This window comes from Anser anser (assembly GCF_964211835.1).
Source record: "Anser anser genome assembly, chromosome: 10".
Classification (NCBI taxonomy): Eukaryota; Metazoa; Chordata; class Aves; order Anseriformes; family Anatidae; genus Anser; species Anser anser.
The window spans coordinates 19,166,933-19,183,813 of NC_139730.1; the positions used below are offsets into that span (position 1 = coordinate 19,166,933).

The 16,881-nt window shown below is 37.4% G+C and overlaps 2 protein-coding genes across 10 annotated transcripts in view; both read left to right on the top strand.

The window, feature by feature from the left end:
* The window catches only part of RAB27A (RAB27A, member RAS oncogene family), a 37,498-nt gene extending 34,229 nt beyond the window's left edge, over positions 1–3,269 (top strand). For all 9 annotated transcript variants that reach the window (XM_083850011.1, XM_083850007.1, XM_083850013.1 and 6 more), the window contains one exon: positions 897–3,269. In XM_083850011.1, coding sequence (XP_083706137.1) covers positions 897–1,095 — 199 coding nt within the window. In that variant the 3' untranslated portion in view covers positions 1,096–3,269. The remainder of the gene's footprint in view (positions 1–896) is intronic.
* A 2,476-nt stretch (positions 3,270–5,745) lies between these two features.
* On the top strand, positions 5,746–13,877 carry RSL24D1 (ribosomal L24 domain containing 1). Its single transcript, XM_083850020.1, has 6 exons — positions 5,746–5,965; positions 9,191–9,304; positions 10,743–10,815; positions 11,557–11,620; positions 12,093–12,178; positions 13,560–13,877. Exons 1-6 carry the CDS (start codon positions 5,885–5,887, stop codon positions 13,631–13,633), a joined length of 492 nt encoding a protein of 163 aa, XP_083706146.1. The 5' UTR covers positions 5,746–5,884; the 3' UTR covers positions 13,634–13,877.
* Positions 13,878–16,881: the final 3,004 nt, after the last annotated feature.

Genomic DNA, 16,881 nt, shown 5'->3' on the forward strand with positions numbered 1-16,881 from the left:
TATGAACTCATATCTTTTGTCCATTCCCCTATTTCTATTTCGTGTTCTCCTTTATCTCTTTAGCCAGCTGTATCTGCTGCTTTCCTGTCTTGCTAGGAATGGGGTGTTCAGGGCAATAAGGAGAGAGGAGAAAATACCCTACGTGCACTCTCCATTGCAACATGGATGCACTTCTTCCCTCAAAATCTGGATCTCCAAGCAGTGCGTGTACATGTCTTTATATTTGTCTATAGTTATTTGCTTTGGATAGGGATGTATACCGAACTGGACTGCTCAATAAAGGAGCAGTGGCTGCTGAATTTAGTATGAGGAAGAATGCTTTATCCCTGACTTTGCTTTGCTGGAGACAGATTTCCACAGGAAGTTGATCCCCTGCTGGGGCTGCTGACATAACTGTAAAACAAGTTATTGCTCCAGTTCAGTGATACCTTTTGTAGTGAGGATAATAGCACCTCAGTAGAAGTCTTTGCTGCCCTGCCTGTGTGGGAACTGCATGTTGGCACTCCCTCTCTTGTGATGACACCCTAGCTTATGTAGATAGAAATCAGTAAAGAACACATTGGCAGGCAAGGCTATATAAAATAATTGCATCTGTTACAGGTGAACAGATCTGAAAAACAGACCTCAGGAACATGACTCTGGGAATTTGTACTGACCAGTTCCTCTGTAAAATAATGTAACTTAATGCTTATCCTGTTGCTCTACCAACAAAGTGAGACAATTTATTTGTTTCTTTTGCATTTCAGTCCACTGACCACTTATTGTCTCTCAGTCGTGGTGTAACAATAACAGTGTTAGTGTGATTTTTAAGTATACAGCAGTATTTATGTATTGGTTTTGCTCCTCTCCTGTGAATATGAACTGTGATTTAAGTTTCTGTTTTTTGCCTTCTGCAGAATACCATATTTTGAAACCAGTGCAGCTAATGGGAATAACGTAAGCAAAGCCATAGATACTCTGCTTGACCTTATCATGAAGCGCATGGAGCGGTGTGTGGATAAGTCCTGGATCCCCGAAGGGGTAGTGCGTTCCAATGGGCACAGCTCTACAGAACAACTGAATGAGGAGCAAGAAAAAGGCAGATGTGGCTGTTAACTCAGTTACAATTAAATTTAATGTATATGCTAAAGTATAGTACAGTTGTAGCTTAACTGTTTGACTTACAGACAAATCACATTGAGTAGTTATTTAATGAGCTATATTAACTCTTAATATTAATTATTGGGTTTTCCTCTCAAACAACATAGACCTTTGCTTGCAAGGTATGCAGCTTATTAGTCATGGGACAGAAATTCATCAGTTTGGTGTAGCACTGCATATTTCCCAAATCCTTTACTTTGGAGGGAAGGAGAGAATAGTTTTCATTAACAAAGGTAGAAGCATCTCTCGGTATGGGCAGTGAGAGAAGGTAGGTTTCTGAATTGAAGAGTAGGCTTTTAGATTAGATACTGTGACAACTCTTAGTTTTTACAAACAGCAATCTTACCAACAAGAAATACGTTCTTGATTTTTAATAGAACAGTTCTTGATTCTATTTTAACAGAAACATTTAATCATTTCATGAATCAATGACAATCATAAAGAGCAAATCCTGTATTCAGCAAAACCCTGCAAGTAGCTTTTCATTGTTTTTCAAACCATTGGTATTTAGTGGCGATGGCCAAAACAAAGCTATTTTACATGGAGTGTAAAACTTTATAGAGAAGCATGTGGGTGCATACGTAGAGCACTTTAGGTATCTCATGAAACTGAACATTTAAGCTACAACTGTACTATGTAAAATACAGCCAACACAGCCTATGAGACCTCCTGACATCATTTGAATTTCCAGAACATGCATATACATATAAATATATGTGTAAATGGCATATGTGTACGTCTGTTATGTTTCTTTTATATTACCAGTCATGTTTTAACAGGAATGTAGGGTAACCTAGATGTCAGCAAAATTTCGTCAGAACTAATGCTTTGTACTGAATTTGTTTTACCAAACACAGATTTGGAATATTTCTTCACATCTGGATTGAAAAATGAATAATGATTCTCCTATGGTGAAATGCAGCTAAGATACCAGTTCTGTCTAAATCAGTATTTCTATAAATTTATGATGCTTATTTTCTGCAGCCAAATTTTGTGTCATGTACATCTTGGTTATCATATATTCATTTATGACTTGCTTGTTTCCTTTAGGTTGTGTTTAAAAATGAATAGTTACTTTCCCTCCCCGCCCCCGGTAGATAACTGAATGTCAATTTTGGTTTTGGTGCATCATGTTACTTGTTGATCATTTTTATTTATTCTTGAAGCAACCTAAGGAACAATCAGTATTTTAGGTCTTTTTTTTTTTTTCCAGACTGATTTATAAGATGTGCCTACCAAGCTGTTTTCTACCCTGGCAGAGGTTGTATAACTCTAAAGTATTGCCAATTAAAGTCATAACATACCAAATTGAGTCTTTTTACAGACTTTCCACAGCAGCTTGTTTACAAACTCCAAAGCTATTACTTCTTTAGAAATTACATATTTATTTATTTAAATATTCTGTCTGTTTGGCTACTGCAGTTTCAGGCAAATGTTTATATCGGTTGTGAACATGAATTGCAATGTAACACATCTTTTGAAGGACCAAAAATGTTTCTACAACAGGAGGTAATCAAAAGATTATATACATGAGGTAGCCTCTGGCTATATTAAGAATGCAAGAGTAAGTGTTAAAATTTGGTTCTTAAAATATTTTTACAAAATAATGTATTCTTCTCTAACAAACATGTAAATATTAAATTTTTATCACAACATACACAGAATATTTTGAAAGTGCAATATAATTTGACTGCTATGAGGCTAAGACAGAGATTAAAGCAATTTATATTGAATAAATGCATTTTTTTCTACTGCATCACAATATCAAGGTTCTGAAATGCTTGTGGACCGGAGTTACTGTAGTTTAATTCAGAGTGCCTTTTGAAGTTACCATCATGTTTCTGACCAGTAAAGTATCAAACTCGACTGTAGGACACAATGTGTTTCAATGTACTTTGGTGTCTGAATTTATTTTAATGTAAATCTTTGCTTTTCAGAGGGTTGCAGTGGAACTTTGTCAGGCATTGACTTTAATGGAAGTTCTTGTGTTTATAGCTCCATCCAGTTCCTGAAAACAGTAAAGAATATTGCAACCAACTACTGAGCTAAGTGACTACTGAAATGGTGTAAAAAATATTTCCTTTTGGATACTTATGTTTAGATTGGATATTAAATAATAAATACTGAAACTGTCGTATTTTTGTCATTCATATTATATGTAACTACTGTATAGAGTCTACATAAAATTGCTTTGATGTAAGCCTTAAATCTTATGGCACTTTTCAATCTGTTTTAATTATTTGGTGATAAAACTTTTGTTGCCTTTTTAGCTCTCGTGAGAAATTATGCCAAATGTTTCTTGACAGTGAATTGCAGTGTTTTTATTAGTCTACTGCTAGTTTAAAAACAAAACACAAAAATAACTTTCATGCAATGAGAAACTGGTATTTCAAAATGTGGGTTTTTTTTTTTTCCCCTCCCGTGTAAGATGAAAATGTTGAGATCTGTAATGGAATAGAAAGTTGCGGAAAGCCTTTCTATTAAGATGTTTTGTCCCAGGATTTCTTACCAAGTAATTAAATATTCCTGATCTCAGCTTTGTCAGCATTTGTTGAACTGAATTGTAACATTACCCATTGTCTCAGTTCAACAACAGTCTGCGTCCTTCTTCACTGTCCCCATGCCTTATGGCTTTTTTAGTTCAAATGCATGTAAATTCCCTTCTGTAGCTTCAGTGTCACCATTCTTGTTCTTCTCTGGCACTGACTGAACCAGTCAGACTTGGGGCCTGGTGCATCCTGGGCGATGCCAGAAGGAACCCAAACCCATAGAATAAAATAGAGGCGACACTTCCGTATCTATAAGACATTCAGAAATGCTGATGTGAGCGTATAGCCACAAGAAATCAAAAGTTGGAACAGGTGCCCTGAGAAGCTATTGAGTCACCACCCTTGATGATAATGAAAATTCAACTGGACGGGGCCCTGAGCTACTTGGTGTAATTTGTCCCGCTTTGAACAGGAGTTTAGATGACCTCTAGCAGTCTCATCTAACCAAATTATACTCTCTGTGAGCCCAATCCTGCAGGCGCATGCACTTGTATATGGTAGTTCTTATTTCTGTTATGATACTTGGACAAGTATGTAAGTTTAGCAGTACATACTCTTTTCTGATAATTCATCTGGGTTCTGGCTTCAGCAGCCTTCAATCTGTACTGCATTTTTAGATCAGGAATAAGCAGTCCAAATCCACAATATAATGACGTATTCGAAGAGGAGGTTAGCACATTGATATGAAAAAGGCAGTGAGAGGAAGAAAAATTCTTGTAAATGCTTGTAGTATCACTGTGCTTTCACATCCCATCTGTCTGTTGGGGGTGTTGGTGATGGTCTGTAATTCACCGTGTTTAAATTGTAGAAGCCACCAAAAACTTCACACTGTATAGTACTCTGCCAGGAGTAAGCTTTCTTCAGTGAAATAAATACAGCTGGGGTAGGCTTAGGGCAGTCACAGTGGCAGGAAACTCAAACTAATCAAACTGAAAACAATTGACTGTATTTGCATATGCCAAAGAATTGCAGCCCTAGGCCTAGGCAATCTTGTTTACTGCTTTTTGGTTTTTCCTCTAGCTGTGAACTTGGTGTCTTTATAGCTTCCCTCATACAACTGCTTTGCATATGTGTCTCTACCATTTCTTCCTATCAGCTGGGTTGCTGTCTTCTGTCACAGCCACTGAGCCTTCCCTCGGGTGTGCAGCGTGTGACTAACTGCTATCTTACACAGTCCTGGCCTGCTCGCTGTCTGAGAGGCAGGGCTGAGCTGTTGTTCCTGAGGGCTGGGGGTTGAGTACCAGTCACAAGTCATATGCTTTAGCCTGCGCCTCCTGCAATAGGATGTGGCTGAGGTCAGCTTTTCAGAAAGATTGGAGACAAGTTCTGTGCTGATAAGGTTAGTGTCTCTACTGCTCTAAATCGATTTTTATTCCTTCTCTTTTTTAATACAACCCTAAGCTGACTTACTTTTTTGTTGCCCTAGAAACCAGAAAACAACATCTGCCCTACAGGCATGTGCAATTCAATACATGAATTTTTCACCAAATGTTCGGATAGTTTATTTTAAAGGGAGAAGCAGGAATTCTGGTGCTGGAGCTTTACATAATGAAAAGATTTCAGATGCTAAGCTGGGACAGCAACCTAGGGCTGAAGATGAGAGAAGGCCTGGTCTAGGTTTAAACGATACAGGAATGTACAGGACCAAGCTTCTCAATGGACAAGTAACTGCACAGGAGGGACAACAGAAGGTGTAATGGGTTATTTCCATTCTAAAAGGGGAATGCGTGTTTCAGGAAGTGGGGAGTCACCTGGGAAAGTGAAAAGACAGTTTATTTTAAAAGACAAAGTACAGTGAAGTGCTAATAGTTTATCACAACTTATTTTTTTTAATGGTTTCGTTATTGTGAGCATCTCTGCTTTCCCCAGGGTTCTTTCTCTGGTGAAGTCGCAGCGGTGACCCTGCTCTCGATACGATGTCTCGCAGTTAGCAACAGGGGGTTGACGTGTGCGGATGCAGGGGGTGAGCGCCGTGTGTCGGCGGCTCTGTGCCGTGTCACGGCTCTCCAAGGCGCCCCTGTCGCCTTTCCCCGCCCGGCCTGTTGGTGCAGTCGCCCCGGCCGCGGGCGCTGCGCCCCGCCTGCCCACCGGGGGGCGCTGGCGTCCCGTCAGGGCGCGGCGGCCGCGGCCTTCCGGCGAGCTCGGAGCGCGCTTCCGGCGGGGCCTGCGGGGCGGCGCGCGGCGGGGCGGCGGCGATGCGCATCGAGAAGTGCTACTTCTGCTCCGGGCCCATCTACCCGGGGCACGGCGTCATGTTCGTGCGCAACGACTGCAAGGTACCGGGGGGGGGCGGCCGGGGCCTCCGCGGGTACCGGCCGCGCCTGGGGCCGGGCCGGGCCGGGCCGCCGGGGCCGCTGCTGCAGCGCGGCTGAGCCCGGTGCGGGGTGAGGCTCGCGCGAGTCTCCTGCTGCCGGTGCCAGGGCCCGGCCCGGCCCGGCCCGTGCTGCCCCGAGTCACGGCTCTTGGGGGTTGGATGTAAAGAGGATGTAAAAAAAAGTAATTGAAGACGATTACTGAAGATTTTGTATCTTCCATTCGCTTTCTTTAGAAGTGATTATCAGAGGGGAATGAGTTTAAGGTTGCAAAAAAGTAGGGTTTTCCCAAGCTCGCGGATAACGAATGTAATTTTCTGTGCCTTTAAGTGAAGTTTTAACTCTGTTGTGGATGGTAGGTAGCCCAGGATACTTCACAAGCGATGCGCAGATTTATGGACGCTGAAGGACTCTAGATGGTGATATGGTTATGTTTTTTTTCTTTCCTTTTCTTATTTCATTGTCATCTTGCTACTTACTCTTTTTGACTGGAAAATGACAGCTGGATGTGGGACTATTGCCAGTAGTTTGGGACTGGATTGTTCGTAGCTCAACAGTTTACTACGTAATTTCAGTACTAGTTTAAGTGAAATTTCAAGTATGAATAGTAAAGTTTCTTTTATGCATCTTTGACAGGCCTGAAAACACCACCTGGATGAACATAAGTGGCTTCCGTGGCTAGTAGGGGCAGATGCCTCAAACAAGTCTAGCACAACGTAGCTATAAAATTAAATGCAGTATTTTGTTTTATAGTTACCTTCAGAAAGCTGGGGGTGGCCATGGGATCCAGATATAAACAACGGAATGAACTAAGTGATAGTTGTTCATGGGTGAAATATATACAAACAATTTAATGACAAAAATGTTTTGTTACAGATTAGTTCTTGTGACCCTATGATGGTCATAGCTATTGGTAACTGATAAAGACTTCGTAACAACTTTAGAATTAAATAAGTTATGCCTGTCTACGTAATGAGGAGAACTAGCACATGACAGCGACTATTTCATGAGCAGAATAAAAGTGATATTTTCTCAGTGGCAACTTCCTTGTGTACTTTATTTCATGATGTAATCGTGCAGTTAGCTAAACAGTATTGGGAACCCACTTGATAAGTAGCTGTCTGGTTGTTCTTTGCTTTTCTGTCATTTACAGAGGATGAGATTGATGGTACCAGCTTGCATCAAATATTTAATGTTGTCCTTTTTCTTACAAACCTTGATTTAAAGTATTCAAAATGAACTAGGTAGGCTATTTAAATAAAATACAGCAGCAATTTTGAAAATATCAGTCATTTGCAATTTAAGATCACTGTGTGGAATGAATGATTTTAAAGATTTTTCATTAAACATGAATCTATTAATTAATAGTATTTAAGCGCTGGAAATTTAAAGGTCTTTCCAATGGGACTTAATATTAAAGACTAATTTCTTATCATTTACTTTGAAAATGAATATTCAACCATTTTCTTCTGGTTGTTTTTCAGTCCAGTACCCAGTGGGAAACTAGGGTTATGCTATCATGCATCATTAACTTGAAGAACACAGTTTAATTTTAACGAACTTCGGCAATTCCTTATGTGTTGGATTTTGCAGATTATGTTTGGAGTAGTAGAGCAAAAACCCAAAGCATTCTCAATTATTTTTGTAGATGAGTGGAATAATTGTACATCGCAGGATGTAGAAATCTGTAGAATATATGGAAAAAAAAGGAGCAAGGAAAAAAAAGGAAAAATGGTCAGTTGGAATATTTTGGTTTGTGCTTTAATTGCTTTCAGTAAATTCTGTCCAAGACATTATAATATGCTTAGCACTCCTCTTGAGTGGTGATCTTTAAGGTTTAAAACTGTGATCCAAAAGACAGGTATTTCTGTGTGTGTATTACATTGAAAAATATTGTATGAGAGGTATGAGGATTTCTTCTTGTCAGGATGGCACTGTATCTAAAAGGCGCTGACAGGTATAGAAAATTATTTATTCACAGTACATGTTTGGTTTTATAGTTATTTTGGCAGATGATAAATAAAACCCAGCCCCAAGTTGTGAGGATTTTAATCAGCTTAACTGTATGTTGTGTATGTCACTGACAGCTGTGAAAATGACTTTATAAAGAACAAACAAGAACAGTGCTTGAAATTGTTTGTTTTATAAGTAAAAACTTTATCAAAGAAACAAAACTAGTCATATAGTTATGGGAGATTCTTTTTATATATCGTCTCTGTGCTATTCTCTGCTCTTTCTAAATTGTAAGTGGTTTCCAACTTTTTTTGTAGTCAGTTTTCACTTGGGAGGATGACTAAAGCTTCAGACATCGGGGGATCTAGCATCTTACTTGCATCTTGCTTCTGCCCCCATTGCTTTTTCACTGTGTCACTTCTTGCATCATTATGCTTTATTATTTGGGAGCTGCTGATGAGGATACCAATCTGGTTCTTAGATGCCAAATTGTACTGAGTGTCTTAGCTTGCTGAACTTAATTGCAGCAGGCCTTCATGTAATGAAACTTGATGTAGCTGAATGTTGCACTGAGAGTGAAATAAATTAATAAATATATAAGATAAAGCAAGTGTGTTTAGTTTTCCTGTACAGGGTTCTGTTGAAATGTAACACAAATACTAACTTTTGGAAGAGCGTTCTTTTTGTGTGCTGTAACAAGATTTGTGCATGTTTATTTCGTTAAGACTCTGAGTTTAGTCTGAGTGGGCTCCAGAGACCCCATAGGTAGTGTATGCATGCCTTAGTGTATAGTAATAGCAATATGAACTCTGGAAGAATGCGTCATGGCTGAACTTTAACTACTCCACCAAAAGCTTAGTGTGTTAGGGTAGGCACTATGTATATTAGCAATTACTGCTCGCCCAGCTGCAGCTCCTCACAGAACACATTTTTTCCCATTTCTGCATCACAGTTATTACAGACAAAAGTCTGCAAAATAGAGATAATACTTGTCTGTAAGCTGGTAATTTGCTAAAATATAGTATCACTGAGAATGATTAAAAAAACAACCCCCAAAACAGCCACCATCCCTTATAGTTGCTTAATAGTGACATTTGAAACAAGAAGACTGAAATTTAAAAGATCAGCGTCATTTTCAATGAGCTGTATTGTTAGAGAAACGTCACTGTTTGATACCCTGTTTGGAATTGGGCGGGAATAACATGATTTGACTCTTTTTTTTTTTTTTCCCCCAAGATATTTAGATTCTGCAAATCAAAATGTCACAAAAACTTCAAGAAGAAGCGGAATCCAAGAAAGATCAGATGGACCAAAGCATTCCGGAAAGCAGCTGGCAAAGAATTGACAGTGGTAAGGAGATGAACTTCTTACGTTACACTTTACACTAACTCATCAAAACGGCAGTAAGCTAGCCTTTTCCACTTCTAAACACATTAGGTTAACTAGCTGAATGTTTTATTGTTTAGTTAGATGAGCACCAGGGATGGAGTTAGTGTAGAAAAGAGGGATTGTGGGAGAGTATGTGAATTTCCTTGAGGGTGAGCTATTCATTTGGTTTGACTATGACATTGAACATCACATTTCAGCTTCTGTGTGAAAGCCAGTTGCGTATATCCACAATACATGCAAAATCCAAGACGTGCTCTTTCCATCTGTAAATCTTCTGCTCTGTGAACATAGACCTTTGGTAATTGTATTTCTGCACAATCAGATAATCTGGCTTACAGGGTGCCTATAAGAAGTCTCTCTATATAAACACCTAAGTTACCTTTGGAAATCTCCTTAAAGCCTACAGTATATAGGGAAAGTCTTTGCATAGATAGGAATGTTTCGAAAAGAGTGTATGAGAACTTACAGTGGTTGAAAAGAAAAGACAAAGTTACTTCAGTGGTAAAAATACTAAGTACTCATATTTTACAGGACAGTCCTTAAGTAATAAATGTTGTCAGGTGGTTGTTCACAAAGTATTTCTGAAGGGCTGGCTTATTCTTCCCCTTAGAGTGACTGAGGACACTGGCATTATGTCCTGTTACGCTTGGAATTTAGAAGATTTTTTGGCCAGTGTTTTTTTTTTTTATACGTTTTGATGCTATGCCATGGTGAAGACTAGTATTTGTTTCATAATGGAGCAAAGTTTGTGAGTCTGTGTGTGCCATTTCTTGCTACTACATATTGTAGCTCTCATCGGAGCTGTCTTTACATGAAGTGAAGATTAAAACTCTGCTTTACTGTTACAAAAAAAAAAAAAGAGCCTGTGGGTAAGGAAAAATCTTCAGATAAAATTGGTGCAAAAATAATTATGTCTAGGAGAAAAAAAAACAAACACCTGCCATCAGCCGACCCCAAACCCTACAGTGTCATCAATTGAAATATTTCACCATTTCAAATGATTTTATAGTTACGATATTCTTAAAATGAAATAACGTTTCTTGAACTTTTTCAAAATTCTGGACTGTTGAATAATGACTACACATTTTAAGTTTTGCCTTCTACCTGTCTAGTCTACTCTGTAGTGCCTACTTCACTTCAGAACTTTTCTGTTCCCTTTGTCTTGTTAAAAAGAAAATAGTCAAAGGAGATGGTTTGGTAAATAGTTCTTTTCAGGCAAATCACTGTGGCATGTGACACTTTGAGGTCAAACACTAATATATTCCCTTCTAGTCTAGTAATCTCTAAATGTATTTAAAATACAGGAATTGAGAATATTAATAGTTGAGTGCTACAATAAGAATGTATTGATCTAAATATGCTTCTGTATGTAATCTGTATTTACTTTTTCTTAATACAGGATAATTCATTTGAATTTGAAAAACGTAGAAATGAGCCAGTGAAATACCAGAGAGAGTTGTGGAACAAGACTGGTGAGTCACGTTAGAAAAGGAACAAAAGAGTAACTGTGAGGAGTGAACTTTTACTTTACATGAACATGTTTTCAGGAGACTACTTAGAATAGTTACGCTCTTTAATGATTGTTCTTGGAAATTACCGGAGTCATGACCGGAGTCTTAGGTGTGGGGCTGTTGTGAACGGTATGGTGTTTTGCTTGATTTTATTCTATTTATTTATTTATTTATATTCAGAAACTGTTTAGAAAACCAGGTGTAGCATTACTGTATTTTGAACTGTTATCTTTGAAAAAGCCTTGGTTGTTCTCCAGAATTTTAAGAGGCTCCCAGTGTAAGCCTCTTATACTAATGCCATTGTTTGTTCCCATTCATTCTGCTTTAGTTTGTTTCATAAATAATATAAATGATATAAAATGGAAGAGTTACTTTGTAAGTTAGGAGTGAATGCCAGAAAGGGGGAGATGGTAACTTGCGTCTGATTTCAAATAGAGTAAGAGTCTTTTCTTGTGATGCTTAACTGTAGAAAATGTACGTAGGCATAAAAGTGAAACCATTAATAAGTTTTAAAATATAATTCATCATTATACAAAAAAATTATCTCCTCTTTGAAGAAGGAAGAACTTCTATGCAATATGAGTTCCCTCTGATGTAGAGGTTTCATATTATGGAGTACTGGTAGTGTTGCTCTGTAAAATAGCATGTATTTTCAACTGTATCTATGTAAGCACTTTTACAGCAACTTCTGCTTTGTTTCAGTTGATGCAATGAAGAGAGTGGAGGAAATCAAGCAAAAACGCCAAGCTAGATTTATTATGAACAGGTGAGGAGAAGTATTTGTATTACAGGAGCTCTTGCAAATCTGTACTAGACAGTCAGTCTTTACAGAAAAATGACAATTAGGAGTTTTAAATGGTTATTTGCTTTGTTACATATACAGTAGTCCAAGCAATGAGGTAAAATAGTTTGCTGTGTTACCTAGCTACTACGCTACATTGGCTGTCAAAGAAAAGGTAGCTTTTACACATGCAATTGTAATAGCGGTATTTCATTATTTGTAGCTTGGATTTCCAGATTTAAGCACATTTCCGAGAAGAGTTGATAGTACTGGCTTTCTGATTTTGAATCCAGTATGTACTTAAATAGGTTTTCAAATAGTTTTTACATTTATTTGCTTACAGTCAGAGTTACTTAACACTTATATACCTTTAGCTAAATATGTGTGTCATGGATTAAACAGAAAACATCCACCACCTCTTTAAAGGTAATTTAATTTAATATCCCCCGTCCTCCAGATTAAAGAAGAGCAAAGAATTGCAGAAGGCAGAAGATATCAAAGAAGTCAAACAGAATATCCACCTTCTTCGTGCTCCACATGCAGGTAAGAACTTGATTTACCTGGTTTGTGTATACTCTTAAAGTATATAATTTTGTGATGAATATTGATCTTTATTTAGTATGACTTACCCTACTCATCAATAATCATATGCTTTTTTTTTAAACAATTAATTTAACTATTGAATGTGAAGTATAGCTCTTGTCATGAAATGTGAGCAATATCCTTGTTCTGAATCAAACATATCTTTTTGTTTATTTGGTCCTGCATTTATCCCTTCTTACTGCAGTGTTTTAATTTTATTGCACTTAATACCTGGTACTTTCAGAACTGCAAGTCTCTTAATCAGTGTATTTATATAAGCCTTCCCTTTGAGTTGAATCATTTGAACTCAACAGCCAGTCACATTAATTAATATAAAATACAGGATTTTTTTTTTTGTTAGCTAATAATGTAATTTTTTTTTGTAGTTCACTGTGTGAACTTACATGAGAATACTGTTTCTGCAGTGTAATCCTAACTTTTTTGATATAATGGTAATTTTGCTGATTTTGACTAAAACCTCTGTATAGTACAGATAAAATATTGTATATTCTTTGTCAGTGAACTGAGTTTTTAAGTTGGCTTTGAGTTGCAGATACCTGTTCCTCCTAAATGATTTTCTGTTTTCCAAACGCCTTATTGAAAGTGCTATTTTGCGTTAGATGATGTTGATAAAAACAGATTATAAAGATTATTTATTTTTAAAAATACAGCTAATGGAACACAGTGATAGAGAGAATTTAAAAAAAAAAAAGAACCAACACTTATATCCATTAGTTCTTGTTCTATAAAAATTACTAACGACCTTGTCTCAGTTGGAGGCATGTTACTTTATTAGTTGTTAACTAGAAATCTGTTATGTTTTTTCCATTTCTGTTTGTGTTACATACAAATCTTAAGACTTGTAGCTATGTGAAACAGGCTTTTGTTAGGATATATTTATGCTTAATTTTTTGTTTGTTTTTTAGCTTTGCTTATGTTAAGGGAATGATGCACAATAACGTGCATTTGTTTCTCAGACAACAAAAGTTTCCTTTTCAGTGTTTTGGATTAAAGAGCAGAAACAAATGTCAGTCCTGGATTTTTTTTCATTTTGGTAGCATTATTAAGAGGTAACATTATTGCCATTCAACACACCATTCAGGACAGCTTAAATCTTTTTGCAATCTATATAAATGGAAAAATATGTTGACTGCATTTTAGACTTTTGCATAAAAACTGTATCAGCTTTTCTATTACAACAATTCTATAATTTTAGGTGGTGATGGAGGTTAACAATAAATAATATTCAGCTTGGTGGGTTTACTGTTAAACAGCTGCTTAATATATTCAGGTTGTTTTGCCTGTTGAGACATCTTGAATTTAATATTTCTTTGTTTTGAAGGCAAACCAAAACAGCTGGAAGAGAAAATGGTGCAGAAGCTACAAGAGGATGTGGATATGGAAGAAGTCTCTTAAAATGCTTGTGTCTTTTATTGTCATCTCTTCAGCAGTTAACAATTGCTTACTGCTTCACCTGGCATCGTTCAGAGCTATGCTTACAGTTGAAGAAAAATACATTTTAATAAACAGTGGCTGTTACAGTTTGAATGATTTTTATTGTTTTAAAAAAAATAATATGAATAATGGTTTGGGCAGTACTTCGGTTATCTAAGTGGAGAAAACCTTGTCAGCAGGATGAAAAATAAAACATATTATTTGAGATAGTGTGTTCTTTCTTACCCAGAAAGAAAATGTACTTTCCCTTTTCCATGATAACTCAAGGAGTAAAAGATGTTGGCACTAGACTTATTTTGCCTATTCTTCTGTAGCAGTGAAAGCAGATAAAAATATATTTTAATGGTTATGAGGTGGGGCAGGGTGTATTATTTTTATTCAGTGCAATGCAGAAATTTGTTTTCACCCTGGTCATTGGGAACATTTTTCAGTTTGTTATGAATGCAGCTTATTTTTGTTTCATCTCCTCTTTAAGTCAACTTCCCCCAAATTACAGTGCAATTGACATTAAACCTGGCAAAGCTAACATTGATGTAGGACTCGCTGCTATTTGGAAAATAGTAATGGTGATAGCATCTGGTGTGAAGTTTGAACCACCATTCTCCTAAGCTACTGAAATTCAAATCTGACATGTAATCAAGCTGATTAAGATGCTGAATAAATCATGCTTTTGACTGTTTTTACCTAGTGCTCAGGATTATTTTGATAGAAAGGAAGCTCATGTTAAGTGCAGGCATTTTGCATATTGTGATGGTATTTATTCAGTGTGTCATCAGTACTGAGATAAATTCACTGCTTTTTTTAAACTGCATACAGTTTATCTACAACACTGTGATAAGAGAAGCTTTCTGAAAACATTTAAAATAGCATTTACTTCTCTGTCAGTGATAATTTCCCTGAAAAATAATTATTAGTTTATTCCAGATTTGAATATGCGCTATATCAACTCATAAACTTCCTCATATCTATTGTCTATTTTTTTTATGATGTGGCCTGTTTTACCAAAATATTTGATGTCATTAATCCTTGAAGTGGGATACTAAAATCTCGTTACAGGTTTTTTTTTTTTTTTTTTTACTGAATTTAAAGTGCTAAAGTTCAGTGTGTGCTGTTTTAATTTTCTCCAAAAATAGTAATTAAATTTGTGATAAGCAGAGAGATCAGAAGGGATTCATCACCTGTTTTGCACTATGTATAAAAAAAAAATCTCTTACTTCATATGAGGGCTTTTTTATATTAAAAGACTTATACTACATAGTATCTGTATTTTTTCTGTCCACTTATCTTTAAATGCACTGCACTACTTAGGACACCTGTTTGTTCACCTGTGGGATTGATTGTTAACTCTTTTCTATGAATGTCTGTTAGTGAAGTGGTCATTGTACAGTAGCTGAGAAGAACCTTTTGGGGAGCACACTACAACATAGATCCTAAGCATTCTGCCAGTTGTATGAGTTTAATCTATGTGCCTCTTTCTATCCAACTGCGTAACAGTAAATTGCAAGCAAGGGCTAGTTGAAAGTTAATACTGCAGTTGTCCATTGTGCAGGTATACCATTTCCTTCAGGAGTGGAGACTGGAAGCCTGCTGCAAACACCATGTGAGTATGTAGAATGTAAGTGAATAGTTAGAAAATAAAATTGTCTTGGGTAATGGTTTTCTATTTCAATTGTTTAGCTTTGAAGCTGGCTTGTGGAGGCGTGCAGTCATGTGGAGTCTGGGAGCTCTCACCTGACTCCTGCCTATGGGGTCCAGAGAGCCCTGGTGCTAGTTATAGCACTATCTTAAGTCCAAAGATGCCTTTGTAGATCTGTTAGCAAGTTTTACTCTTTTTTATGTGTGTGGCTATTGTCTGAAGCCTTGCTGGTCAGCAGTTCTTTGTGGGGCGCCATTTCTGCCATGCCTGGTAAGCCCGTGGCCTGCACTGAGCGACGCCTTCTTAGAAATGATAACTTTAGTTTTTGTGGAATGCTAAATTACTGGGAGATGGGTATAAGTGTTCATTTCAGTGTATTAGGCTGTTTATCAAATGTGGGTCTGCTGCCAAAGATGGAGGAACGGCGCTGTGGTACCTGTGCCACGTGGGCGGGGCAAGCTCCTGAGGTAAAACTGCCCCGAAACTGTCGCCATGTGCCCACAGAGGGTGCAGGCCTGCTCCTCGGATCTGCGTTTTGCCAGAGGTGTCGTCTCAATGTTTTTGCAAGAAGTAAGATCTGGAGATGCTTCTTTTTACTCATGGTCTTTGATTGGTTTGGTGATTCATCGATTCTTGCTTCAGTTGTGTGTGGAATCTCTTGGGTTTTGGTGAAATTTTGATTCCAAGTCAGAGAACTACAAAAAACATAAGTGGTGGGTGGTGGGGTAGGTTTCTGCTTTGCTTGTTTTGCTTGCTTTTATTTTCAGGCCTACATGTCAGTCTTTCCTTTGCAAGTACTGACTAAAAGTGTAAAAAAACAAAAACCAAACAAAACCTGGTTTTCTGTATAATCAAATTGTGCTGACCATGTCTTTCCACGTTTTTGGAAAATCTGACTTTTTAGTACTTAATAAGGGAAAAATTTGTGGCTAATGGCACAAATGGCAGTTTTGCAAACTAGTTGAGAAACAAAAGGTGTTAGATATAGTAAACATGTTGAAAATACAACTTTTTTTCCTGTAACTGTACACAAAAGCTTACAGCTTATAGGCCTTGTTTAACCTTTTTTTTTTTTTAACCTCCTAAATATTAGATTTGTTTGGATGCCTTTTAAATACTGAAAAGTAGTTCCTGAGAGAAGCTTAATGGTGTCTGGAAACTTTCATTTTGGAATAAAACGTGGGTGTGTATATATTGTAATCTGTGTAGCTAACTGACTTTAGATGTTTGCAGTAACAGAGTGATGGAGCCCCAAACACATACAAGGTCTGTCCTTTTGCAACACAAAGAAACATAAATCATTTCAATATGTTGACATGGTCATATGTGTCGATGGCTGGAACAGCAATATAGACAGCTGCTAATAGGTCCAAAGGCTTATATCCCAAGAGAAGATATTTCAACCTCCAGGCTGTTCAATTCCTCATTTACTGCTCTGGTCTCAAAAATTCAATCTCCTTCACCAGCCTAACTTATTTATGGGTTTCACTGAACTGCGACCAGAGAGAGCAGAAAGCAGAAATAAATCAACCACTGATGAAATTAAGTCTGCTTGTTATCTGTTTTTAGATCC

What these genes read in the sequence shown, in the direction of transcription:
- RSL24D1 (XM_083850020.1), top strand. Translation starts at nt 5,885, where the DNA reads ATGCGCATCGAGAAGTGCTACTTCTGCTCCGGGCCCATCTACCCGGGG. An exon ending in AGAGTTGTGGAACAAGACTG is followed by an intron (nt 10,816 to 11,556) that starts GTGAGTCACGTT and finishes GCTTTGTTTCAG; the next exon opens with TTGATGCAATGAAGAGAGTG. An exon ending in TCTTCGTGCTCCACATGCAG is followed by an intron (nt 12,179 to 13,559) that starts GTAAGAACTTGA and finishes TTTGTTTTGAAG; the next exon opens with GCAAACCAAAACAGCTGGAA.